Below are 27,976 nucleotides of genomic sequence, written 5' to 3' on the forward strand. Positions count from 1 at the left end.
AAAGTAAAACAAAGGACTAAACAAACAGTAATATTCAGCTCTGATGAAGTTACATGCAAGCCAAGACTGACACATCTTCATAGGTGTAAAGTGACAGTCTTGCTCTCTGCAAGGGCAGGCTGGCATGTACAGAAAAAAAGCACAATGCAGTGCATGAATCTACTGACAGTCCTTGCTACTGCCACCAATTCCAAGCACCCCTCTGGCTTAAAAATTGGCTCAACAGGCTTGTCATCACTGTGTTACTATGGAGCAAATATCATATGCATTTTGGAGGTCTGTAAGAAAATGTAGGCAAAGAAGTAAACAGAAATTACTTATATGACACATGTAAACTGCACTAAGATTTGCAATTAGCATGCCATTCATTTTACTAAGTATCAGAACAAGTAGGACATTTACAGAAGCAGATCTTGGAAAGAATTTCTAAATGACAAGAAATGGAGTTACAAATATCAAAGGGTCCTTGGTCACAGCTGGATTCTACACTGTTACATCTGCTGTTCTGGCATAAACCTGGCATGAACCACATTACCAAAGCTAGTTGCCTACTCTGCTTTAGACAGAAGGTTTTGTATTTACTTTGAAGTATGAAGCAAGAAGTCCTGATGAACACTATGGAACAAGAAGTCCTGATGAACACTATGAAACAAGAAGTCCTGATGCACACTATGGAACAAGAAGTCCTGATGCACACTATGGAACAAGAAGTCCTGATGCACACTATGGAACAAGAAGTCCTGATGAACACTATGGAACAAGAAGTCCTGATGAACACTATGGAACAAGAAGTCCTGATGAACACTATGAAACAAGAAGTCCTGATGAACACTATGAAAACAAAGACACACATCTCTTGCTTCCTACTCATATTGACTCCACACATGCAGCAGACATTTGGGAGAAGAAGTTGCAGCTTCTCAAAAAAATACTGTGGGTTTATAGATTTATTAGCAACTTCTAAACCACTCAATGATACCTATCAAATGTACCTATAAGAAGCATATCCAACTTCATAATCAGTTCATAATGATTTTGCCTCTTTCTATCATACAGACATTCCATGTTTTCTTTCAATCAGCAAGTGTCTTCCATGTACCCTCGCACTCACTTCATTCACATAATGCATTGCAGCTCAAATTGTACTTTTTATGGGTGGAGTTACAATACTGCAGTTAAGATGAAGATTTCTAGCTTTTTTTCTAGTTTTCATACAACAGAAATGACACACTGAGGGTAAATACATACACTTAAAAAAACTGCTTTACCTGTGTGAAAATAAGAGCTTCCGGTGTAAGGAAATCCAAACGGCAGAGGTTGAGATGGTACAGCTGTAGTAGGTGGAAGATATTTAGGTTCATTTTTACTCACTCCAGGACCAACCAGGTGACTGGGTGAGTCAGCTCCTACAGAGCCACAAGGTGCATTCTGACAGGCAGTAATGTCATTTAAATCTTTCAAGCTCTCACAGGGCTTCATGGTATCTTTGCACTCCTTAAAGTCATTGAGAGTGCTACAGCCTTCTGTTTTTAGGCTTTCAGTTTTTTCATCGTTTACGTCTGTGTCACTTTCCGAGTCTTTCATTTCCTCCTCATTGCAGTCTGTGGCACTCTCCTGCATACGAATTTCAGCAGGGTCCTTGGCCTCAACAGGACAATGCAACTCTGCCCGCTGGTGAGCAGATTTCCTAGATCCTTTTCTGATAGGTTCTTTTGGGGGGGCAGAGCCAGGTACACCATGGTGATTCAACGACAGTAGGGGTGCACTGTTGTGCCGTAAAACAAGCATAGCATTCCTTCGTGTTATTTCCTCTCTTAGTGGATGTCCTTCAGGAATTTCATGCATATTTCGTAAAGCAGGGTGATCAGGAGGTAGGCTTGGGTGTAAGGACATGGGGTCTGCAGCTAGAAACCTCTGCCTTTGCAGATTCTCCAGCTCCTTGTGACGAATAATCTCTGCTGACATTTCAAGCCTAATTAAGAGAAAGAACAGAGGTGAAGACTGGCATTTTCTCTGAAACACCCGAACAGTTCACATTTTTATGATCAAACAGTGACTAAACCAAAAGCAGAATGACTAAGGGTAAAAGCTGCAGGACTGTAGAATTACTGTGAATCAAAAATGGAAATAAAATCTTTGCATTTTGTTAGTAATGGCTATACATTAAAGGAACAATAGTACTTTATAATTTAGTGGGGCAAATATGCACACCTGCATTATGAACTAGTGTCCTCACACAGTGATGGTTTAATTTAAAACTTCTTAATTCCGCATTTCTTGTTTTACTGCCATATAGATCGTATAAAGGTGAAGCACTTAGTTGTAGAATGACTGAGCCACAGTGGTCTTCTTCTCTTTGCCCAAATTTGAAGCTTGCCACAGTGAATTAAATATAAAAACACACTACTGAATATGACTGTACATCTGCCATTTTGAAAAAAAATACAATGGTATTTATCTTTTATAATTTAATAAATACCACTAGTTAAACCATGCTGAAGCTATTCTTTATATATGACAAGAAAAACAGTATTAGTAAGAAGTAACACATAATGTAATAACTCAATGACCTGCTGGAGATTATATAGGAAATTTAGTCATCAGTTTATTCCAGTTACCTCTACATAACCTCCATGGCAGATTCTCTACAGATGGACAGTTAGGCAAGCCTCCAGGGGTGCTGAGTTGGCCTTCCTGAGAAGGATTCTCTGTACAATGGTCTTGTGGATCCCTTCACAAAAGCTGCCATCTCCACCTTGTCCAAATCCAAGTGAGAAGGCCTCTGCAGGGACCATAAGAAGCAGAAGGATGCAGCCAAAATGGGTCAGGGCAAAAAGAACCTCAACAACTTCTGCTCTGAGGAGAAGCTACTCATTCTTCTCCAAAGAGTGGAGTCCACTGGGTCTGACCAGCCTATCTTTGAGGAGAAGCAGGGTGTGAAGGATCAGTCATATCAACTGAACCTACATGGGGGTGAAGCTAAAATGTGAGGTATTTTTGCAAAAGATAATTTCTACAGAAGTTTTGAAATCTTCCATTCTTCTTTTGTTCCCCTTTCTTATCTCTGGCCACTCAACTTTGTCCTTGTCATTAGGCGTGCCTTTTTCCTTCTCCTTAGAATCTGCCAGTTATTGCAGAGGGCTAAAGCTCTGAAGTGGTAATAAGCTGTTTCTTGTGCCTAGGATACAGGCCTTGATTCTTTCCACCTTCATTTGCCTACTGTAGACTCTAAGCAAGTCACTTAACCAGACAGTCCTCCTGGGTCACCCCTAAAAAGGGAAAATTTGTCCAATCGGTTTACCCGGTCACCAAATAAGTAACATAAAATAAAATAAAAATATACCCCTTCAATAAGCCTTTCAAAACAAACTTGTTTCATCTATCCAGTAGAAGCATCCTGGAACTAAAGTTTTTGCAGATTAAGTGGTCAGAATCCAGATGCCTGACTCCAAAACACATAACACAAAGATTGTGTGGAGCTTTGTGCAGGATCTTACGGCCACACTACTTGCAGTTTTTTTTTTTAAACCAGAGGTCTTATCTTTATTGGAATGGAAATTAAACCTGCCAGAAAGTACAGTTGTGTACACTTACCATAAATGTAGATGTTCGAGTGTATTCACTGTTGCAGTCATCACATTTGGGTTATCTGCTTGCAGTAGCCCTCAGTCGGCCTGATTATCAAAGTCTTGGGTCCTGCGTCAGTTGCTGTCTCATCTTCTGTGACGTCAGGTAGTCAGGGGTATAAAGCATGCAGCCGACGCCATTACATCAATTTTTCTTGCCCCAGATGTCAGGTGCCCCCCTAATGGGAAGCAATTAAATATATATATATATATATATATATATATATATATATATATATATATATATATATATATATATACAAGGGTATACCTCCAACAAAAAAGCAAATACACCAAAAAGCTTTTAAGCATAGTAAAGGAGAGTAGAGGTACAGCCAAAAGAAGTCAGGGGGCTGGTGGGAGGGTAACCAGGACTGCAACAGTGAATACACTCGAACATCTACATTTATGGTAAGTGTACACAACTGTACTATGTTCTTCGTGTTTCACTGTTGCAGTCATCGCATTTGGGTAGATTCCCAAAGCTAAGGATGGGAGGAGGAATTTAGATAGCATTAGGGCCAGCTATAAGGCCCTGCAAGACTGCAGTGGCAAAGCCAGCTCTGGATTTAGAGAAAATTGACAAATGGTAATGCTTGGTGAAAGTATGTACAGAACTCCAGGTAGCAGCTTCTAGGATGTCCCTGGTAGGGACACCTCTGAAAAAGGCTGTAGAGGTAGATGCAGCCCTGGTTGAATGGGGTCTAATCCCCTGTGGGATAGTTTTTCCATGGTGCTTATAGCAGAAATGAATGCAATGGCCTATCCATTTAGAAATGGTTTGCTTTGAAATAGCCCTCCCCTCTGCCCCTGCAGCAAATGCCACCAGCAGTTGTTCAGATTTCCTTTGGGTTTAGTCCTGTCCAAGTAAAATCTAAGTTGTCTGTGCACATCTAAGGAGTGCTGTATCCATTCCCCTTTGTTCTGTGGATTAGAAAAGAAGGTTGGCAAATGAAAGGACTGATTAAGAGCCACACTGGCTACCACCTTGGGCATGAAGGAGGGATTGGTCCTAAGGGACACCCTGCCCGCATGAAAGATGACGAAAGGCTCCACTGCCATAAGGGCCTGTAATTCAGATACCCTTCTTGCTGAAGTGATTGTTAAAAGGAAAGCTATTTTCCAAGAAAGGAATTTTAACTCTGCACTTGCGGCTGGCTCAAGTTTTTGGCCTCTCTGAGGAACTGCTTGAGCAGTGGATGAGAGAAGAAGGGTGGTTCTGTGTTGTAATGAGCTGAAATGGCTGAGGCGTGAATTTTGATGGAGGAAAAAGAAAGGCCCTTGTGAAGCATCTCAATTAAGTATTGAAGAATCTGAGGTAAGTTGGTTGCTGCTGTGCCCATCCCTTGAGTTTGGTTCCAGGTACAGAATATTTTCCATTTTTCAGCATAAGATTTTCTAGTATTGGGCCTCCTTGTCTTCAAAATTACATCAAACACTTGTTTACTGAGGGATGGTAATGGAGAGATTCGGTAACTAGCCAGGCTGTCAGGTTCAGGGTTTGAAGCTGAGGGTGCAGAATCTGGCTCTCCTGCTGTGACAGCAGGGTAGGAGTCTGAGGCAGGTGCCATGGAGCCAGCAGTGACACACTGCACAAGAGGGGGTACCAGTGTTGGCGTGGCCAGTCTGGTGCAATCAGTATCATCCTTGGTTTGTCTTGTTTGATCTTTAGCAGTAATTTGGAGAGGAGAGGCAGAGGAGGAAAGGAATTAACTGATAGATATTTCCAGCTGAAGGACAGAGCATCCACTTTCCAAGCTTGTTTGTGGGGAGTCCTTGTGCAGAATTTGTCCAATTGGTAGTTCTGGGGGGAGGCAACAGGTCCATATCTGGACTCCCCATTTGTTTATTAACATGTTGAAAGTCTTTGGTTCCACTTTCCACTCATGTAGGTCTATGAGATTTCTGCTTAGTTCGTCTGCCAGTGTATTTAGTTTTCCTGGCAGGAATTGAGCCTGTAGATGCACTTGGTAGCTCAAGGCTGTGTTCCACAGAGCCATGGCTAGTCATCAGAGGGGGTAAGAATGGGTATGTACCACATAACAGTGGTGTTGTCCATCTTTACCATTAATTGTCCTGGAAGAATGTGTACAGCTAACATTTCTTTTTAATTGATATGCAGGTGCATTTAACTTGGGTTCCATTTGCCCTGAATGCACTTCCCTGTCAGGTAAGCCCCCCATGCATAGTTTGATGTGTCTGTTGTTAGGATTTGGGCAGTAGGGGGGTAGAGTGAATGGTAGTCCCTTGTTTTAGTGGCAGGCCTCTGCCCACCAAAGGAACTCTAACCGTAGGCCAGGTATGATAAGAATCATTGCTTCTAGATCCTGAGAATGTTGACACTATAGGCTTTTTAGATACCATTGTAGTTTCCTCATATGCAGTCTTGCATATGGAATTAGTAGAATGCAGGAGGCCATGAACCCCAAGGCTTGCAGTATTTGCCTTGCAGATAGCAGGGTTTTTGTGGGCATTAGTTTGAAGTAAGTTGTCGAATGAATTTGTTTCTCTGGTGTGAGGAAAGCCATCTGGGAAGTTGTGTTCAAGCTTGCTCCCAGGAATATAATTTGTTGACAGGGTACCAGATGTGATTTATTTTCGTTTATGGTGTACCCCAGACAAGTTAGCACCTTTTGTACAAATGCCAAATGATTCAAAAGTATGTCCTGGCTTTCTGCCTGAATTAGACAATCATCCAGGTATGGGTATATTTGAATATTTCTTTGCCTGCAAAATGCAATGACTGGAGCTAGGTACTTTATGAATACACTGGGCACAGTAGATAAGCCAAAGGGCAGTGCAGAGAACTGATAGTGCATGTAGACTGCTTTGAAGCGTAGGTATTTTCTGCAAGATTCCCTGATTGGGATGTTCAGGTAGGCTTCCTTTAAATCCAGTGTTGCCAACCAGGCATCTTTGCCTAGCATAGGAAGCAAATGGTGAAGAGTTAGCATCTTGAATTTTGGAATCACCAAAAAGGTGTTTAAGATAGAACGGTCCAGGATAGGACACCATGAGTTGTCTTTTCTGGGTACCAGGAAAAGTCTTGAGTAGAAACTTTGTCCCTTTTCCTCTTCTGGTACAGTTTGAATAGCCTTTATGCTTAAGAGAGAGTACTTGCTTTTGAGCCTCTGCCCACTGATTTGGGGGTAGATCTGGCCAACTGTTTGGGGTTGGTAACCTGTGGAAGTGAAATCTGCATCCTTGGCAAACTATAAAGCCCATTTGTCCTGGGTAATGAGTTCCCAGTTTTTGGCCTGCAGAGCAATCTTTCCCCCTAAAGGAGCAGTCAGTTGAGAAGTGCTTGGAAGTTTTAAAGTTAAATCATTGAGACAGCTTACCATAGGGTGGAGTCTTACTACTCCCTGATTTGGAAGTGGGAGCCCCACACTGCTTAGTCCTGTGCGTACCTTGGGACTGAAGTCTGGGTGTTCTGCTGGTTCTGGGTTTGGACTGAGAAGGCCTGGAAGAGGCAGGAAAGGACCAATTCTTAGAGGGCCAATGCCTACTAAATCTTGGAGAATGTACTTGTCGGAAATCTTTAACAGTTTCCATAGATTTAGCTTTTTCCTCCATCTTTTTAAGAACTTCTTCTCCTTTGTTGCTAAACAGGCGGTCCTGATTTAAGGGAGCATCCAACAATTTAGCTTTAACATGATCTGGCAAGGATTGTTCCTTAAGCCAAGAAAGCCTTCTAAGTACAGGCCCAGTGACAGCAGCCCTGCAAGATGCCTCTAGTGAATCAAAACCACATTGCAAAGTATGTTTTCCAACCTGTTCAGCAGAATGCATTAAATCCTGTGAATCCTTATTTTCAGCACAGTCAGGAATCAACATCATTTTCTGTTTAAGCAATCCAATAATAAGCTGCTGATACTTTAACATATGAAACTGGCAGTTTAAGGCCCTAATGGCCAAGGTTGCAGAAGTGTATACCTTCATAACCCATCTATCCAGCGCCCTGGAGTCTCTTATTAGAGGGGGTAGGATTTTTGGCAGTAGTAGCCTTAATGCCCTTGGGTCCCTGTGAAATGGTCTCAGGATCCGCAGAAGGATTTTTAAAAAGGAACTTGTGAGAGTCAGGAACCCTGTAATATCTATCAGGTTTTCGGGGAGCAGGAGGTAAACAGTCAGGGGCCAAGCTAGATTCTGAAAAGGCATCATCAACTATGTCTAGTACAGGAGGGATAGCTAAAGGCCTGTATTGGGGCAGGAGTAAGAAATCCCTAAACCTCTTTTTAGAATCAGAGTAATCCTGGCTTTCCCAGTGAAAATGCTCCCTAAGAGTATGCAAGGTTTCACCAAAAGAGAAATCCTCGGGGGGGGGGGCAGAGGGAATAGAGTCCTCTGCATCAGAATCCTCATAGGTAGATAAGGGTAAATCCTGGTCATCAGGGGAAACAGAAATTTCAGAATCCTGGTCAGAAGTATCATAAGCAAATTCAGTCCTAGGTCTCTTAGAAGGGGAAGGTTGGCATCCTCTGATTAAAGTAATAAGGTCTTCAGCCATTCTTATCATTTGGTTTTTAGGGATAGAGGCCTGACCATGTGGTCTGGGCTTCAGTTTTCTAGGCATGGTTCGAGTGTTAGGCCTTGAAAAAGAAGATGGTGTCAGTTTAATATGCAAGTCAGTAGGCCTGAATACACACTCAGAAGCTGGTGCCTGCACAGCGGCTGCGGACCCATCCAAGGTAGAGACATCAGCAGGCTCCTCAGTTGAAGCATCTCGCAGCATACTGGACTCCGAATGGGTCTCAGTAGAGGCCTGCAAATCTGAAGTAGTGGGTATCAGCGGCTGCGAAAGTGCCTCACTGAGTGCCAGCAAACTGTCGACTGGCTTAGGAGAAGCGTCATCGGCAGCTTTGGCCCTAGGCGGCCTGTCTCTGTCTTTATCTTTGCATTTTTTCGGAATGTCAGTAGTCAGATGGCTTACCGAAGACATATCTGGATAATTGAACCGAGTACCAAAATATTTAGAAGCGTAAATATACCGACGACGAATAGTTTGTTGCTTAAATAAGGCACAAAACCGACAGCGAGGTACGTCGTGGTCAGGCCCTAGGCAAGGAATACAGTACGAATGAAAATCTTTATGAGGTATTTGCTTTCCACAAGAAATACAATTATTGACTTTTACTGACATCAGTTTAGAGCAAGAAAAAGTTTCCCCAATGGGGTACTTAGCTTTAGTTGAAGACTTTGGTTCTGAAACTCGAAAACGAAAATTTCAGGAGTCGGCCGACCCGCACTTGCGAACTGCTTATGCTTTGGGCACCACACGTCAAGAAAGACTGATGTAATGGCGTCAGCTGCATGCTTTATATCCCTGACTACCTGACGTCACAGAGGATGAGACAGCAACCGACGCAGGACCCAAGACTTTGATAATCAGGCCAACTGAGGGCTACTGCAAGCAGATAACCTAAATGTGATGACTGCAACAGTGAAACACGAAGAACATCAGTAACCAAGGTAGAGACAGAGCATCCTGAAGACTGGTGTTTCTGTCCAAAGGGACAATCCTCATGATGATCATGACAGCATCAGTCAGACACCTGTAGGAGGCTGTATGCATCTAGGATGTTTAACTGTGATTTGCTGAAACTGGAGGAGACACAAAAATTGGACATCATTCCATTCTGCCACAAGACAATAAAAATCATACTAACCACCTGGCAGTCTTTGAGATGACACCAGACGTTGTTTTCCTGCAGTCCCTGATTCTCGGCTGTGATCTGTACCCTACAAAATGGCTGGTGGGGTAGTGACTGTCCACTCAGTGGACATGTCATTCCTGGATGTCCAAAATCAGGCACACTGGTGGAGTATTGATTGAGAAGGAAGATAAATGCAGGGCTCTAGCAGTCAGTCACTAGAAGCAGTGGTTCAAAAGCAGAAGTCAGAAAGGAAAGCAACATAATGTTAATAAGAAATCAAGCGACTCCTGCTGGCTAGTCTGTACCTTGGATAAGAATATTCTACCATAATCTAGCTATATCAGTTTCAGTCAAATTTTAAAGTTCATTTGAGTGCACTATACACCCACACTAAGGCCCACCATGGTGTAGGTTACAGGTTACCCACTCTTCATAAAAATACAGTATATGACTATGTCAACTGACTGCAGCACAGGGAAGGATAAACTATCAATACCTTTATGCTTATCATGTTTTACTGTTTAACTGTAAAAAGGAAACATTTTACAAATAAGAACTTCTATGCATACTTGGCTTATCTAGTTTATTATTTAGTACACATTTAAATATTTCTCATCAAATTCTCACTGAGCTGTTTCACAGCTTGTGTTCTCTCACACCTGTACATACAAACAGAAATTGTCTGCTCCTACTCCTTCTAAGCACTTACATCATCTGTATTATCCTGCTGCTAGCTTACCTGTGCACATTTCTCTCCTTTTCTGAAAACTCTGCCATCTTACTTTCAGCTAATAATGCAGAATTACATTAATGCTTTCATGATATCTCTTCTTACTCTCATCACAACTGCATAACATACTCAGATCCCACTATCTCTCAGTCTGTTTATGTCTCTCTCACACACATACACACACACACACACACACACACACACACACACACACACACACACACACACACACACACACACACACACACGCACACACGCACACACTGTACGACTTTGAATTCTGGTTCCATCCAGCTTTTGTTACTTTTCACTGACAGCTACACTGACTATTCAGAGAAGAGACTCTACTGATGCTCTGCACACCCCATCTTTTGAAGGCAATATCACTCCCTATACATCCTAGAATCTTACTTGTGTGCTGTGCCCCAGCAAACTGTCCACCAGACTAGGGCATCCAGTGTGACTACTCAGCATGATTTGTGACTGCATGCACATTTGTTTCCATCATGGAATCCTTTATAACTGCATCCAAGTGCATGACGTATATTTATCCCACGACATAGGTTCACAGACTCTATCACAGTAAATCGCCCCCAACAGGTTCATAGGTTCATGGGTAACTAGGCTAGCTGCCCTTGTGGGCCATTTTAAGCCTAGCCAATTTCCCCCAAATCTGAGAATCAAACCCTGTACCTTGTGTTTCTGAGGTAAAACACCTTAACCATTATGCCAACCCTCCCACCAAAAGACCTTTGCTTCCCACTGGGGAATCAAACACCAGTCTCCTGCGTAACAGGCAGGGATATTCACCACTATACTAAAGAAATGCAACTCAGCCTCCCCCCCAATAATATCAGTATTATCAATATTAATAATATCAGCCTCCCTCCTAATAATATCAAAAAGCATTCTGGATTTTCCATTCAGAAAAATATAAAAAAGCCCAGTACAGAAACAGATCACAGCAATACCACGCACCAACATAAAACATACTTGAAATAATGAAGCTTTGGAGTAGCAAATTATTATTTCAATATTGATTTGCAATCAAAGGGACACATATTCTGACTTTAATCCCTCTGCACTCAGCACAACTCCACTTATAAATAAAAAGTTAATATTTCAAACATACAGCATTTCCAGACTTGTGTCTCCAAAGAAACATTACTGAGCATGCTCAGGATACAAAACACCTCTCTATATCATTCTTCCCAGTTCTGAGATTTGTCTCTATTTCCACACATTCTCAAACATGCACAATGCTACACTAGGGTGTTTTACTTTCAATCCATCTGTACCATACTTTATCAGTGCATTCATCAGAAATGGCCCCAGGATTAGCCCCACAGAAGTCTAACTTGCTATCTTTCTTTCACATAACTTGAACTCTCTTTATACCTTTCTAGACATTTCTTTCATTAATGCATTTCCTGAATTATTTATTTATATACTTATATTTTGCACACGCGAGCCGCGGTGGTGCAGAGGTTAGCGCTGTCACCTCACAGCAAGAGGTTCTCCTGTTCAATTCTCGGCTGGAGCGCCTTCTGTGTGGAGTCTGCATGTCCTGTCCATGGTTGAATGATGTCTAAAGACATATAGGTAGGTGCATGTGTGAATGGGTGTGCCTTCTTTGAAGGTTGGACGTCAGGCTGGCAACTCGGCACTGTAAAAATCCACTGCCAATCATTAGCGCACCGGAGTTCCGCTGTGGAGCCCAAACCGGGAAAAGCCGAAAGACTCTACTTATATTTTGCACATACCTTTCTGTGGCAGTGCAGTAAAAAAATCATGGTATTTTTTTTTTTACCTCCAGTCCTTCAGAACAGTACTTCTGCAAATCCATCACGTAACATAAACATACAAAAGGAAAGAAAATTCTACCATACGTGTCTATTACTCTCTAGTATGTCTAATTTCCAACACAATTTCTTACTTTGTGACTTAATTCTACATCAAGTTTTTAATTCTCCACACTTCAAAATGAAAAAAAAATAATGAAATCCAAGTAGGCCAAACTTTTTTCTCCTGCCCTCACTTCAAAACTCCAGTCATTCACTTGTCATGGACACAGGAGGCTAGGGGAAAACATGTATATAACTGAAAATGCTAGATGCTTCTACATGTGGATGCTATCTTGTCTTTCTGGAGTCATCTGTGAATACATGTTATTCATTTGCTCAAATCAGCACGTTTGAAGTAAGCCCTAGCAAATGACCTTAGATTCTGGAGTCAGGTGTTTCTGCATGTATCCTGTCTGTTTTATTGTCTTTTATCTGATTCCTTGTGTGGGCCAACCAGGGTATATTTTGCTCTGGATCTGCGCTACTTTATTATTAAGTAAGTTTCATTTCTTAACCTTTCAGCTTTTGTGGTTGGCATTTATAAAAATATTTTTTAGTGCTATTTTTGTGAGAAGAGAGTACCACCAACACAAATGTTCTCCAGGAAGGGCTGACACTGACAAACAACTGGTGTCAAAGCCATGGACTAAAACTAAATGCCAAGAAATGCATAATAGTATCCTTTGGGAAGTCAACCACCCCTGGTAACTATAATATTGACAATAAACCCCTTAGAGCTGACCCAGTAGTGAGTGAATTGGGGACACACAGACGGTAATCTAGCCTTTGACCTTCATGTGTCTACAGTAGTGAGGAAATTGTTTTATGTTGTGCAACTTATAAACAAAGGTATGGCATCTAGGGCCAAGGAAGCCATTGTTCCACTGTATTCGGCATTCATCAGACCTATCATTGAGTAAAATGCCCCCTTTGGTATGTACCTAACGAGGCATATCCAACAACTGGAACATCCACAGAGGTTCCTCACTAACACAGGGTGTAAGTAAAATGTTCGATGCAGACCGCCTCAAGGCCCTATCCCTGAATTCTGTCTCCTACAGGCTGTTGAGTGGAGATCTATGCCTGGCATACAAGGCATTTTCATACCCCACTCTGAAGGACCTCCTGCATATTCGCAAAACAAACAGCACCAGAATTACCTGCTGTAAAGACTTAAACCTTGCCTGTGATATAAACAGGACCTGCTGGAGAGAGAGGTATGTATTCCAGAGACTACAAAAAGAGAAATCCATGGTATCCCACGAAGTCTCAACTAAACCCAGTATGCAACCTATACAGTGTCCAAAGCAACCCAAGAAGAAACTTTGCAGTGTGGAGGGTGTGATGTTCACTTCCTAAATTATGTTATGCACTTAGTTCACTAAATAAAAACCGAACTGTAAAACATAACTGTAAAATATGTGCTACAAAGTAATCAAATAGAAAATAGTAGGCGGTCCACAGCTGAGTTAAAAATAGAATGTCCTTTATTGAAACACAAGAACAAGCTTTTCTATTTGACTATTTTGTAGCATGTATTTTACAGTTCGATGTTTAAGTGAACTAAGTGCACAACATAATTTAGGAAGTAAACATCACACCCTCCACATTGCAGAGTTTCTTCTTGGTTTATTACAGAGACTACCCGTTGTCTGGAACAAATTCCCCGTTCATGTGAAGCAGATTTGCTCCCTAACCCAATTCAAGTGTAACTTGGACAAGTAGATGGTGAACAGGATATTCATCCCTGGTTTGGCATCTAGGTCTCTAATGGACTCAGGTAGCCTGTAAATGGCTCATCTCCCGGGCCCCTGCTTGTAAATGTTTCACCTCCCAAGCCCCTACTTCCACTTATCAAGGGTACCAGAACTTGTCAAAGATTTGGGATGCATGGATAAGGTTAAAAAGGTCATTGTGGTCGTTAACCTAGTAAAAACCTATGAACCTAATCATTATTCACACTGTTGCTCAGCAAACTATATTGCACATGTCTTCCATTAGACTGCATTAAGGCCTACCAGCAGCAAAATGAATATTAAATAGAAGTTATGTATGTACCAGAACATTAGCTTTAGTTGGCCACTGTCTATACAGTGGAATGGATGGGCTGGTCACTGAAGGCAGCTTCTGCAAGGCAACAATGAAAACTCTGACCAACTTGAGCTTGCTCCCATAATGCACCATTCTCAGCTAGTTCTCCATATTGAGCAAAGCAATCATCCTGGCAAAATAACACTAATGAGAATAGGAAAATAATAATTCAGGATATGTGACAATTTAGCACCTGGCTGCCAATTGTAGGCCTCTGATGCCCCTTAAGTTCCTGCAGATAGGACAATTTTGATGGGGATGGCAGGGACGGATATTTCCAGTATACAGACAGAGAACAACTAAACTGAACATTCTGGCAAGTAAATAACTGGCATATTCATTTAGTCATGTCTGTACACTAGAAGAGATTGAGAGAATCCTCAGCAGGCTTTGGATGGAACTAGAACAACATACTTTTGAGAACAGAAGCTCCGCAGGAGGCGTTACACTTGGAAAAATATCCAGCCTGTAGAATTTATCAAAAGTATGTAAGGCAGACCTTGTAGCAACTGCACAAATTTCATCCATGGGCAATTTTCTGAGGAAAACCTCTAAGGTAGCTTGAGCCCTGACAAACTGGGTTCTTGATTTGGGAGGTAGTGACTTGTAGCTAGAAACTGATGCAGTCAGGTAACCATTTGGATAATAATAATGGAGCCTTTTTCAATTTGGAAAACAAAACAAATAACTGGTCAGAATTTGAGATGCCTGTGCAAATCCAAACAGTGCAGTTTATCTTCACCTTTGTTGGAAAAGACTGAGAAAACACTGGTAGGTGAACAGTGTTTTAGATGAGACTGTGTTGCAACTTTGGGCCTAAAGGAGAGGCTGGTCTGAAGAGGTACCCTGTCTTTGTGAAATACAATGTATGAGAATTTGGATAACAGGGCTTGCAGTTCTGAGATTTATCTAGCAAAGGTAAGGGCCACCAGGACAGGGTTTTTTCCCAGGAGAGGAATTTAATTTCAACTGAATAGGCAGGTTTAGATTAGGGAGTATAAGTTTTTCCAATATGAAATTTAAGTTCCATGGAGGGAAGTCAGGTCTGTGGTTGCCTGGAATAAAATCCCTCCTTTAAAAATGCTATACAGAGTTTGTGGGTGGCTAAGGAGGATGGTGCAAAACCTAGGTGACAGGAAGAAATTGCAGCAAAGAATATACTTGAATGGAAGAGTAGCTGGCATCTGTATGGCAAACTCTCTTAAAAAGGAGAGCGTTTTAGGAAATGGAGTTGAAATTCAATCAATGCATTGTTGGCTGGCCCATACAGACAACTTAAGCCATTTGCCTCTGTAAAGTTTTCTGGTTAAAGGTTTCTGGGAAGCTATAATGAACTGTACAAATCAGGACAGCAGCACTGAGTCCCTAGTGATTACTGAAAATGGGGAAACCAAGCAGTTAAATATAGGCATAGATGTCTGGGTTAGGCTGGCAGGATGGGTGAGACAGCAGTTGAGGGTGATGCAGCAAAAACATTTTTTTTTCTTAAATGTGTCCAAAGCAGGGGAAATCAAATTTGGTATGTCCAGAATAGGGTTATGAGAATAACCTTGGCTTTGCACATCTTGACTTTCTAGGGGGAAAGGTGTAATGTATTTTTTGTTTCTTGTTACCTGCGGAACTTTTTATCCCCGGGTCCCCACTGAAAATGGGCCCTTTGGCCCAGTGGATTATGCCGGTAAACAAATGCAAATAAAATAAAAATAAAATAAATTAATAAAGGAGCCCAAACAGACAATCATGGATGAATCCATCTCTTGGAGGAAGATGCAGAAAAAACTTGTTGCTTTTAATGTTGGCTGGAGAAGCAAAGTGAATGCAACAAGGTTTTTCCAACTAACAACAAAATATACTTATTTTATAGGGCAGCTCAGTGGTGCAGCGGTTAATGTTGTCGTCTCACAGCAAGAGGTTCCCAGTTGGATTCTCCGCTGGGATGCCTTCTGTGCAGAGTCTGTATGTTCTCCCTGCATTCACGTGGGTATCCTCCGGGTGCTCTAGTTTCCTTCCACATTCCAAAGTGTTTCTCCGTGGGTCTCTACTGAAAATAGGCTTTGTCTTAGTCGGACTTTCCCAATCAACAAATGTTAAATAAAATAAGTAAAATTTAAGGTTACTGATCTGTTTAGAGACCACTTGTGTGGTTGCAGAATCTGTCTGTTCAACCTGTCTGCAATCAAGTTAGACATCCCTGGAATGTGATTTGCTATTTCAAAGTGATGTGAAAATACGGCCGTTTTGGTCCCAAGCCTGCTTATCTTCACCATAGTGCCATAGAGGGGGTATGTGTTCTGCCCCACTTGATTAAGTACATTATGTATCATACTACAGCCATGCTGTCAGAGTAGATGGATAGTATATGTCGAGGTAGAAGGTCTTGAAAGGCCTGCAATTCAAGGAAGACTGTTCTCATCTCCAAGACACTGATGGGCAATTTAGCCTTAACTGTGGTCTGCTTCCCCTGGACTGTCTGGTTCAAACAGCCATCTCGGCAAAGATGGATCTGTGGTTAGAGTGGCTACTACAATAGGCTGAACAAAGAATTTTCTGAATTGAGGTTTTCTGGATTTATCTACCAAGACAGACGCTTCAAACAGTCTTTTCCCACTTTTTGGGGAGTCCTCATGGGTTGCAGTGACTGATACCACTGAACTTAATATCCACTGAAGAACTCTTGTGTAGTATGGCCATTTGAATGGTGTCTGCCATAAGGCCTAGAACCCTAAGAGCTGCTGCTGCAAGCAGTTTGGGTGGCAGGAGAGGTCAAATACAGCTTGAACGGTATTGAATGTCCTGTCTGTTGGTAATAAGGGCATCTCTCATATTGTGTCCAACTGAATGTCAAGGCATGTCAGAAACTGGGATGGTACTAGTTGAGATTTTGAAAGATTGACTATGATCTCCAAATTTAGGCAGATCTGGAGTAAGTACTGTCTTGTCATAATGACTTTGTCCATTGAAGGTACTGTGAGGAGTCAGTCATCTAGACATGAAAAGATTTCTACCCCTAGAAGTCACATATGGGTAGTAACTGGAGCCATATCCTTCGCAGACACTGATGGGGACTGTGGTGAGACCAAACAGCAGGACCTTGATCTGGCATTGACTGGCTCCCATCTGAAAAGTAAAGGAATCTCTTGGACAGTTTGGCTATCTTGACTCTGGAATAGACTGCCTGTACATGTCAAGCAGAGCACCTCTTTGTCCCTCTTCAAAAGGAATCTTGACAATTGGGAGATAGGAAATTCACCCCGGGGATCACGTCAGTCACCCTGCTAGACAGGGTTCCAGGGAAGTAAATATTTTAGGAAGAAATAGCCAGGGAATTGTTATGGATAGGCTTGTATAGGCCCTAGGGCCGATAGCCTAGTACCAACCTATGAACCTATGAGATCTAAAGAGCACATACAATCTCCTGCCTGCAAATATGGCAGGATGGATTTCACTGTGACCATCCAGAAGGATTCATTCACATTTTGATTCAGATGACTGAGGTTTAGAATTGGTATGTGGTCCTGAGTCTTTCTGGGCATCGAGAAGAATCTTGATTAAAATCTGGATCCTCTCTTTGTCTAGTGAGATCTCCTGGATGGCTCTTTTTAAAAGAATGTTTTTCACCTCTTGCTGTGCAAGTACAGTTTTAATAACTGTATTGAATAGCCTTTAGATATAACTTCCCTGAGCTAACTGTTTGGTATAATGGCCAGCCATGCAAGCTGTGCAGTCCATGCTTCCTCTTGAACAGTCTTTTCTTAGGTGGGCTTGAGAGAGGATTTGTCCATGTTCTATTGTGGAGAAGGCAACGTAGAACTGGGATGGCTTAGGCATGGGGTGTCTCCTGTGTCTCTTGAGGTCCTCTGTTCTGCAAGGGCAAGATGGATGAGGAAGTTCTGCTTCAATAATATTTTAGGACTGAACCAGTGCAGCAAGTGCATGTTCTTGCTGGAAGATCTGAGCCAATCTCCTCTGCAAAGAATTGTCTGCCATAGGAGAAAACTATTGGCACTGACCATTCTGTCATCTGGGCCATAAGGCAGACTTCAGTACAGATGAATCAATTGCTGAGAGTGTCAACATTCACAATGAGCCAGAAAAAGTCAGGACCAGTGTTAGCATCGAGCCACTGGCGCTGATCCTTTCAGGCCTTGTAATGGTCAGAGTTGGCAGAGTCAGGGCTGATATGTGGGCATTGAAACCAAGGAAGACAAGTACATGGACTTCCTCCAGCTCACTACAGCACATAGTCTAATATTTAATCCATCCAAATGCCCAGCTCTAACCAACATCCTTCCCCCATACACCCCAAATAGAACTCCCAGATCTGAACACCAAAACTTGATTACTATCTACAAACCGAAATATCCTGCTGGACAACTTGTCCTCTCCTCTCCTTAGGTAAGAAATGGAACCCTCTCCCTTCCGCACTAAGGACAATGTCAAATACAACTTCAAAACACAGCTTTACACCTACCTCTCCTCCAAATGGAATGTAACTGCATTCTCCTTACCTAGAACTCTTTAACAAAAGCCCCTGGGAGGGTACACTTCCGAGTTCCTAAGCATCTTCTAGCTGGCTATAACCTTCTATAGCTAATTCCCATATGGTCTCTCACACTCTGTAAATAGCTTTTGACTTTGACTTTAACTGTGTGAATTTCTTAAAATGTATCTGCACAATATTTTTCCCATTATAGGCAATATTACTCACACTTTTTATTAATTGATATGTATTTGTAGTTGTACCCTATTTTTATTGGACTGCTATCTTTACTGTAATCTGTTTCATGGAGCTTTTCTCCCTGGGCCTCCACTGAAAACGGGCTTTCTAGGCCCAGTGGACTTCCCTGGTAATCAAACTGGAAATTAATAAATAAATAAATAAAATAAGTGCTGAGAACTTTGGCATGGGATCTCAAACTGTTTCCAATACTCCTGGTGCTGGAACCAGGCTCAGAGTAGGAACTAACATGGAAGAGCCAAGGGCTTTTTCTTGTAAAAACCTTAACAGTGAAGAAGCCAAGATAACACCAAGTTGAAGCTCAGCCTTCACAAACATATCATCATCTTGTCCCAATTCAAAAGTATGGGGCTCTGCAGGGACCTTAAGGAACGGATGCAGCCAAAGTGGGATGGGACAAATGGAACCTCAAAAACTCCTGCTCTGAAGTCACCCATTCTTCTCCTCTGGGCACAGTCCATTGGGACGATGGAATCCTGCTTTGGAGAAAATGCATAGTACATAGGAGTGATTGTAGCTAATGGTCCTGCATGGGGGGAGGGGAGACTATTACCCAAGGTATCTTGATGGGAGATAACATCTCTAGAATATAATTCTCAAGCCTCCATTTTTATTTTGTCTTTCTTTCCTCTGTCTGGTCAGCCCTGTCCTTGTCACTAGGCTTATTTTTTTCTATCTCCTTAAGAGTCTGACAGTTTGAGCAGAGGACTATAAAAGGATTCTCAACCAGGAAAAAAGAGGTCATTGTTCCCCTCTACTCGACACTCATTAGATCCATTATGGAGTACAACGCCCCTTTTGGAATGTACCTCACAAGACATCTGCAGCAGTTGGAAAGGCCACAGAAGTACCTCACAAAGAGGATTACTGGCCTCAAACAGATGCCCTACACTGACCATCTCAAAGAAATCCAGCTTTACTCCGTAGCATATTGCCTACTCCGAGGTGATCTCTGCCTAACATATAAAGCTATGTCAAACCCAGAGCTGTTGGACATGCTACACCTAAAGAAATCCCAATCCCTCCGAGCTACACTCTCTAGGGACCTAAGCCTTGTCACCACAATAAACAGGACATGCTGGAGGGATAGATTCCTGTCCCAGAGACTTTTCATACTCTGGAACAGGCTACCCATCTATGTCAAGCAAAGTTCCTCATTAGCACTCTTCAAGGAAAATCTTGATGAGTGGATGGGAAATAGGAAATACACCCCAGGGATCACTTTTGTGTCTCAGCTCGACAGTGGCACAGGAAAATAACTTTCTTGGGTGGTGTAAGCCAGGGAACCTTGTTGGCTAGGCTTAAGTAGGCCCTTGGGCAGACAGCCTAGTACCTACCTAGGAACCTATAAAGCTCTGAACTATTAATGAACATGAACATGAATATAGGTTAGTACTAGGTTAACTGCCCTTGTGAGCCATTTTAAGCCTAGCCAATTATCCCTTGTGAGATTCAAACCCTGCACCTTGTGTTTGTAAGGCAAACACCTTAACCATTAGGCCACCCTCCCACCTAATGAGCCTCTTCCTGTGTGTAGGACACAGGACTTGATTTCTTCCACCTTCATTTGCCTGCTGTGTGACTCTGATCACGTGACTTAACCATACAGTGCTCCCGGGTCACCCCTGAAAAGGGACAGCTTGTCCAATAGATTTAACTGGTAAACAAATAAGTAAAATAAAATATCCCCCTTCAAAAGGCCTTTCAAAATAAACTTGTTTCACCTATCCAGCAGAGTCCTGCAATTAACGTTTCTATAGATTAATCACTCAGAATTCAGATGCCCGACCTCAAGACACACCACACAAAGTTCACATGGGGCTTTGTGCTGGATTTTATCACAAATTTGCTTGCACTTTTTAAAACCAGAGGCCTTACCTTTCTCCATGGTAGCAGATATGAAGACTAACTGCAATATCAAAAAAATTCCAGTACAGATCTATAGAGCTGTACTTAGAGAGGAAAGCAGAAAGACAGAGATTGAAAGAAATATCTACCCTTTTTTATAACATTGGAGGAGGTAACTGAGACTTTTGACAATTAAAGGACACTTGACCAAACTGGATAGTGAGAACAACCTTCAACAAGATCTGGAAAGCTAGTTGAGAGTGGTACATTATGGAAGAAGAGAGGAGCTCTGAGGAAGCTATGGAGAGCAGTGAAACTGCATTGCAAATGGTGTAGTGGATGTAGTTTTAGCCATTAAATATTAAAACCTATTCCGTCATCTTGAGTGGTGTTGTTCCTGTGAATTTTATACACACACACACACACACACACACATATATATATATATATATATATATATATATATATATATATATCTATATATATATATATATATATATATATATATATATATATATATACACATGTCTGGGTCTACTTTTCTTTGTCGAAAGCCCATTATTTCGACAAACAAAAGTACAACCCCATTTACGTGAAAGTGCACTTAAACGAAAGTGCACTTTTGCGAATACCGGTTCACAGAACTGGTAATAAAAACACAAAATGACACACTACAAAGGCAGTTTTGCAGGGGGCAAGCCCCCCCCTCCTGCACTCCCCACCCCCGCTATTTTATATATACTAACTACTAGATTGTACTACATTGGGGAAACAGGTATATTCCCTTATCCCCACTGTAGTGTGCTTCGAAGCAGCAGTGTTTCTTTTTGTTGTTATTACTGGTTCGGTGAACCTGTATTTGCAAAAGTGCACTTTCACATAAATGGGGTCGTACTTTTCTTTGTCGAAATAATGAGCTTTTGACAAATGATAGTAGACCTCTCTCACTCTCTATATATAAACACTTGCACATCATGGGGAAATATGCCCTCTTCCCCACTGTACTGTGGTGTGATCCCAGAGTTGGTATATATAGTTAGGTGGTGTGGGAGGTGTAGCCCCCATTCTAGGTAGGTTTCAAATGGTACGGTGTGTATTTTATAGTTTTGGGCAAGTGTTTACTTGTCCTTTGAAAAAGTGCATGATTCGGGATTTTAATTTTCGTTATTTTTGTCTCACAAAAATAACGTTCGAGATTGTGGTCTTTTGATATATGAAAGTAGATCCATATGTGTGTGTGTGTGTGTGTGTGTGTGTGTGTGTGTGTGTGTGTGTGTGTGTGTGTGTGTGTGTGTGTGTGTGTGTGTGTGTGTGTGTGTGTGTGTGTGTGTGTGTGTGTGTGTGTTTGTGTGTGTGTGTGTGTTTGTGTAAGGTTCCATGCTACTTGACTGAAAACAAAAAATGTCAAAAATCAAATTACTGAAAATGGAATTTGCAATTCCTCCACTGTTACGTGATCCTGTGTTGGTATGTATAATTACGGGGGGTGGAAAAGTGGCAGTCCCCCACATGGTAGAAGCCAAGGGTTTGCCTCTTTTGTTAAATAGGTTTTCAACATTTTGTATTTTCAACCAAATGGCACAGAACCAGACACAGACACACACACACGCAGACACACACACACACACACACACACACACACACACACACACACACACACACACACACACACACACACACACAGATGGATAGTTTTTATCACTGTTGTAGAGACATGAACGATGCAGAAGTTGCATGTAATGGATACAGAGGGTGAATTAGGTTCAGTTATGGAAGTTTTGTGATAGGGGGCCAGTAAATAAAGTGGTAATGTGTGCTGTATGCAGAATGTTGGTTTTTGTCTAACCTGTTGATCACAGAAATATTAGAATTGCATATTACTGTGGGGGGGAGCACTGGATGGGGTGAAGCATTATTAGTTATGGAGACAGTACTTTCTATAAGTATTGAACAAGCTAGCAATTTCTACTGGACAGTTATTATGAGAAAGGCTTGGTTCCTTATATGAGCCTAGATGTACTAGGTTATGTACTGATGTCCAAACTTTACATGGGTAATTTTTGTGTTGAAGTTGTAGATGGCTATAATATTGTTTTTTATCTAGGTTAACTTGTTTTTTACTCAGATTGTATAATTCTCTATAGAGCTGCAGGTTACAGGGAGTTTTAAGTTTGAGGTTCTGTAACTTTGAAGAATATAGAAATTAAATGTAACAAATGAAATACAGATTGGATAGTATTTTAGCACGACCTACATCAGTAGCAACATAGACCAACATGTAATGCAAATAACATCAATCTTATTCTACTTTGTTCTGTAGAAATGATTGCATAAAAAGAAAAGAACCAGGTGGGATTTTAGAGTACGGCAATGGTGGCATTTGCATTCCCTGACAGGACAGGTTAAATAGGAGGATATAGATGGATTACAGGCAAGAATTAAGGTGGGAGGCTTCCTCTCCAACCAGATGTATTTCAACAGAAGAACTAGGCAGGACTGTCTTTTTTCCTTTGTTCTTTGCTTTATATTTAGAGCCACTAGCAAAGAAAATAAAAGACTCAAAAATTCAAGGATAATTGTTATGGTAGTCAAGAAAAGTTAGCCTTATTTGCAGATATTATTATTTTGAATTTTATTTATTTACATGACATTTTTATATTCCTTAGAGCTACAGAAGCTCAAAATGAAGTCAGGGAAACCAACAGGCTCAGAAAAGGTCACAGCAGATATGATCAAGATGTTGGGTGACATAGGGGAGAAATGGCTCCTGAGGGTACTCATAGCAGTACAGAGTGAAAGGCATATACCAGATGACTGGTGAATAAGCATACTAGTGCCACTGTACAAGAATAAAAGGGACGTCCACAACTGTGGGCATTACAGAGGTATCAAACTCCTGTCACACTGCATGAAAGTTCTGGAGAGGGTGACTAAAAAACGAATATGCAGAGTAATAGGAAGTAAGATGGGAGATGAGCAAGTCAGTTTTAGCTGAGGATGAAGTACTACCGACCTGATGTTTGCAGTGAGACAGATAGTTGAGAAGAAGCTAGAGATGAGGAAAGAGTCCAGTTGGGCATTCCTACATTTGGAGAAAGCATATAATAAGGTCCCAAGAAAGCTGACTTGACCAGTCCTGCGATGGCTGGAATCCCAGAGACATTGGCAGAATTACTGCGTTCTACATACAATGACCCAATGACTCTAGTACGAACAGTGTTCAGACTCACAGAGGGGTTCCCAGTGAGAGTGGGTGTGCATCAGGGTTCAGATGTGAGATCACCACTATTCATACTGGTGATGGACTACATTAGCAAACAGGTCAGAGGGGACAGATCAACAGAGTTGCTCTATCCAGACAATGTGTCATTACAGGCAGAATCTGAGCAAGAACTTCAGCAAAGGATAGGAGAATAGAATGCAAAACTGAAGGCACATGGGATGAAAATGAGTACAGATACAGTTGTAATGGCAGCAAATGGAGAACATCTGAAGAAGATAGAAAGGAAAACAGTGGAACAGATTAAGAGCGTCATGTATCAGGGAGGGCTAGTTGAGGAAAAGAGATGTCTAATGAGGAGGTCAAAGCTAGAATCAGAGGGGCCGCAGCCAAGTGGCACAGAATATCAGAGGGTCGTGTATCACAGAAGAATGCCAAAGCTGCTGAAAAGTAAGCTCTACAAAACAGTGGTGTAACCAGAACTACTGTCTGGTACAGAAACCTGCTCAATAAAGACAGAGTGGTGAGGAAGCTAGAGGTGATGGGGATGAAGTGCCTGAGATGGCTGGTAGGATGTATATCAATGGCACAGACAAAGAAATGAGGACATCAGAGTAATTGTCAAAGTAACTCCAATTGCAGAGAATGTTAAACAGGACAGATTAGCATGGTTTGGGCACATGTGCAGAAAAGCAGAAGACAACCTGGTGAAGAAGGTTTCAGATAGACAGGAAGAAGGGAAGAGGAAACGAGGGCATTCAGCAAAATGATGAATGGACTGTGTGAGAGAAAGCCAATGAGTCAGGTATGAGTGTCAAAGAAGGTAGGAGGGTGGCACTAAATCGAGAGAGATGGTGACAGTTGACATGACACCCTGACACTATGCAGAAAATGGGAAAAAGAGGGTGGATGATGATGCTAATAATACTAATGTTCTCCTGGAGGTGTTGACACAGACAAATAACTGGTGTCAAAGACATGAACCAAAACAATGGTATCATTCAGGAAGTCATCCACCCTTGGTCTTGTCTTTTGGCTTTTTCCAGTTAGGGGTTGCCACAGCAGAACTCCGGTCTGCTAATGATTGGCAGTGGATTTTTACGGTGCCGAGTTGCCAGCCCAACACCCAACCTTCAAAGAAGGCACACCCATTCATGCACGCACCTACCTGCATGTCTTTAACTTCACTCGACCGCGGGGAGGACATGCAGACTGGACACACAGAATGCGCTCCAGCTGAGAATCGAATGGGAGAACCTCTTGCTGTGAGGCGACAATGCTAACCGCTGCACCACCGTGGCCTCAAGTCATCCACCCTTGGTAAACATCATATTAACAACACACCTTTAACAGTCATCCCATTAGTCAGGGACTTGGGGACACACGTAAGACAGTAATCTAGCCTTTGACTATCATGTAGCTACAGCAGTGAGGAAAATACTTTATATTGTGCAACTTATGAACAAAGGTAATGCATCTAGGTCCAGTGTCATCATTGTTCCACTGTATTTGCCATTCATCAGACATATCATTGAGTACAATGTCCACTTTGATACATAACTAACCAGGCATATCCAGCAACTGGATTACACACTAAAAGGATGTGGGGTATAAGTAACATGTCCTAAGCAGAGAACCTCAAAGCCCTATCACTGTATTCTGTCTCCTACAGGCTGTTGAGGGGAGATTTCTGCCTAGCATACAAGGCATTGTTGGACCCCATCCTAACAGACCTCCTGCATATCTGCAAAACAAACAGCACCAAAATTACCTATTCTAAAGACTTAAACCTTGCTTGTGATATAAACAGTACCATCTGGAGAGACAGGTATGCACCCCAGGGACTACCCCTTCTCTGGAACAGGGTCCCCATCCACATGAAGTAGAGTTCCTCCCTAAACCAATTCAAGGGTAACTTGGACAACTGGATGGGGAACAGGAAATTCATCTCTAGTTTAGTACCAATATCTCTAATGGACACAGGCAGTCTGTACATAGTACATCTCCCATGCCCCTGCTTGTAAATATTTAAACTCCGAAGCCCCTGCTTACACTTACAGAGAGAGCAGAACTTGCCAGACTTGGAATGCATGACTAGGCTTAAAAAGTCCATTAGCTTAGTACACATCTATGAACCTATTTGAGAAATTCAGAAAAGGACATTTTTTAATAATGAACGTCTTTATTAAATTATCACTTATGATACAGGCAATTGTGCATTTATTTAAATGAAAACAAAGCACATTGACATGTTTTTGGTTGCAAACATTATGCATCACTTAAAAATCTATCCAGCCATTGCTAACCAAACATTTCATAGCTAATTCAATTCCTGCCTTCCCTTAAACCTCATTCCTTCTCCAAAACATTATTCTGCATGTATTTATCCCACATTTTCCATTCATAGGTTCATAGGTAGGTACTAGACTATCTGCCCAAGGGCATTTATAAGCCTAGCCAGAGTTTGTCGGCTTTCGCCACCCCATTGATTAATTAACTGATCCTCTGTCATGCAGAGCCAATGAACTGATCCCAGGGGTGTATTTTCTGTTACCCATCCACTCGTCAAGGTTTCTCTTGAAGACTGTTAGAGGGACTCTGCCTGATGTAATTTGGAATTTTGTTCCAAAGCATGGGGAGTCTCTGTGGATTTCTTTAGGTGGGGCATGTCCATCAGTTCTGAGTTGGACATGGCTTTGTAAGTCAGGCAGAAATCACCTCTGAGTAAGCGATATGCCACTGAGTACAGCCAGATCTTTTTCAGTCGGGCTGCAAAGGACATATGTTTGAGGCCAGTAATCCTCTTGGTGAGGTACTTTTGTGGTCTTTCCAGCTGTTGGAAGTGGCTTGTGAGGTACATCCCAAATGGGGCTTTGTACTCTATGATGGGTCTAATGAGTGACGAGTAGAGGGGCACTATAACCTCTTTACTTTTAGATGTGAACCCTTTAGTAATTAGATGGGCCACATAGAAGGATTTCCTAACTACTTTGGCAATATGATTGTCAAAGGAGAGCTTACTATCTACCTGGGCCCCCAGATCTCTTATTACCTCTTCTGTATTAAGGGAGCTGCCACCTATGTGGTAATTCATAGGTGTTTTGTTTTTCCAAAACGGGATGACTATGCATTTTTTGGCATTTAGCTTGAGACCATGACTTTAACACCAGGTGTCTGTCTCAGTAAGGCCCTTTTGGAGGATGTCCTTGTCAGCCGGAGAGTCAATTATGGCTCCCAGTTTGCAGTCATTGGCAAACTTGGTTAGCCATAGTCCTCCTGTGTTTGCCTGTACTTCTGAGAAGTATATACCGAGCAGTAGGGGTCCCAGGACCGAGCCTTGTGGGACACCACTTGTGACTGGTTTAGAGTCGGACTGGAGCCAGCTATTTTTACCGTGTGAGTTCTGTCTGTAAGCCAGTTGGCAACCCAGCTTGTGACGTAGGGGTTTATGTTCAGGCTGGTGAGTTTTTCTGTAATACCCGAGTGGGTAATGGTGTCAAAAGCCTTGGCGAGGTCTAGGTAGGCTGTGTGAACCACCTTTCCCTTGTCTATGGCCTTGGTGACTGTCTTGAAGAAGTCAGCCAGGTGTAGTAGGCACGACCTGCCCTTAACAAAGCTGAACTGGGTTGGGTCAAGTGTTTGGAGGTTCCCAATGTGTTTGTTAATGAGTTCCATGATGATGCGCTCCATAGCCTTGCAGACCAGGCTAGTCAGGCTTATGGGGTGATAGTTACCAGGGTCAGTTGTGGCTCTTCCTCTGTGGAGAGGAATAACTGTTGCTGTGCTCCATTCTATGGGCACGTAGCCTGTGGAGAGGCTGAGGTTGAACAGCATGTTTAGGTGAGGGGTTAAGTTCATTCTGTAGTTCGTGCAAGATGCAGCCTGGGACACCATCTGGTCCCATTGATGCTGTATTTTTGGCTTTTGAAGGGGTTGTTTTCACCTGTGCGTCTATGATTTTTGGGACACTAAACTTTTCCGGTATTGTTGTGGGCCCTTTTGGAGGTGAGAGGAGGGTGAAGTTTGCACTGAATCTATCTGCCAGGATGTTGGCAATATCAGTAGGTTCAGTATATTTTGTGCTGTTTTGCACTAGTTCAGTGCATATCTGTCAGTTGCCACTTAGATTCTTAACATTGCTAAAGAAGACTTTGTGGTTATATTTTGAATCCTTGGCTATTTTTCTATCAAAGTTAGCCTTGGATGATTACATGAGGGACCT

At 42.1% G+C, this 27,976-nt stretch overlaps 1 protein-coding gene across 3 annotated transcripts in view; it reads right to left on the minus strand.

Annotated features, from left to right (window-relative positions):
• Positions 1–27,976, minus strand: part of SAMD11 (sterile alpha motif domain containing 11) — a 1,263,018-nt gene that overhangs the window by 192,493 nt on the left and 1,042,549 nt on the right. For all 3 annotated transcript variants that reach the window (XM_044063099.1, XM_044063100.1, XM_044063101.1), the window contains exon 10: positions 1,269–1,972. In XM_044063099.1, the coding sequence (XP_043919034.1) occupies positions 1,269–1,972 (704 nt within the window). The remainder of the gene's footprint in view (positions 1–1,268; positions 1,973–27,976) is intronic.

Source organism: Protopterus annectens, chromosome 2.part1, assembly GCF_019279795.1.
Source record: "Protopterus annectens isolate FY-2018-M chromosome 2.part1, PAN1.0, whole genome shotgun sequence".
NCBI lineage: Eukaryota > Metazoa > Chordata > Ceratodontiformes > Protopteridae > Protopterus > Protopterus annectens.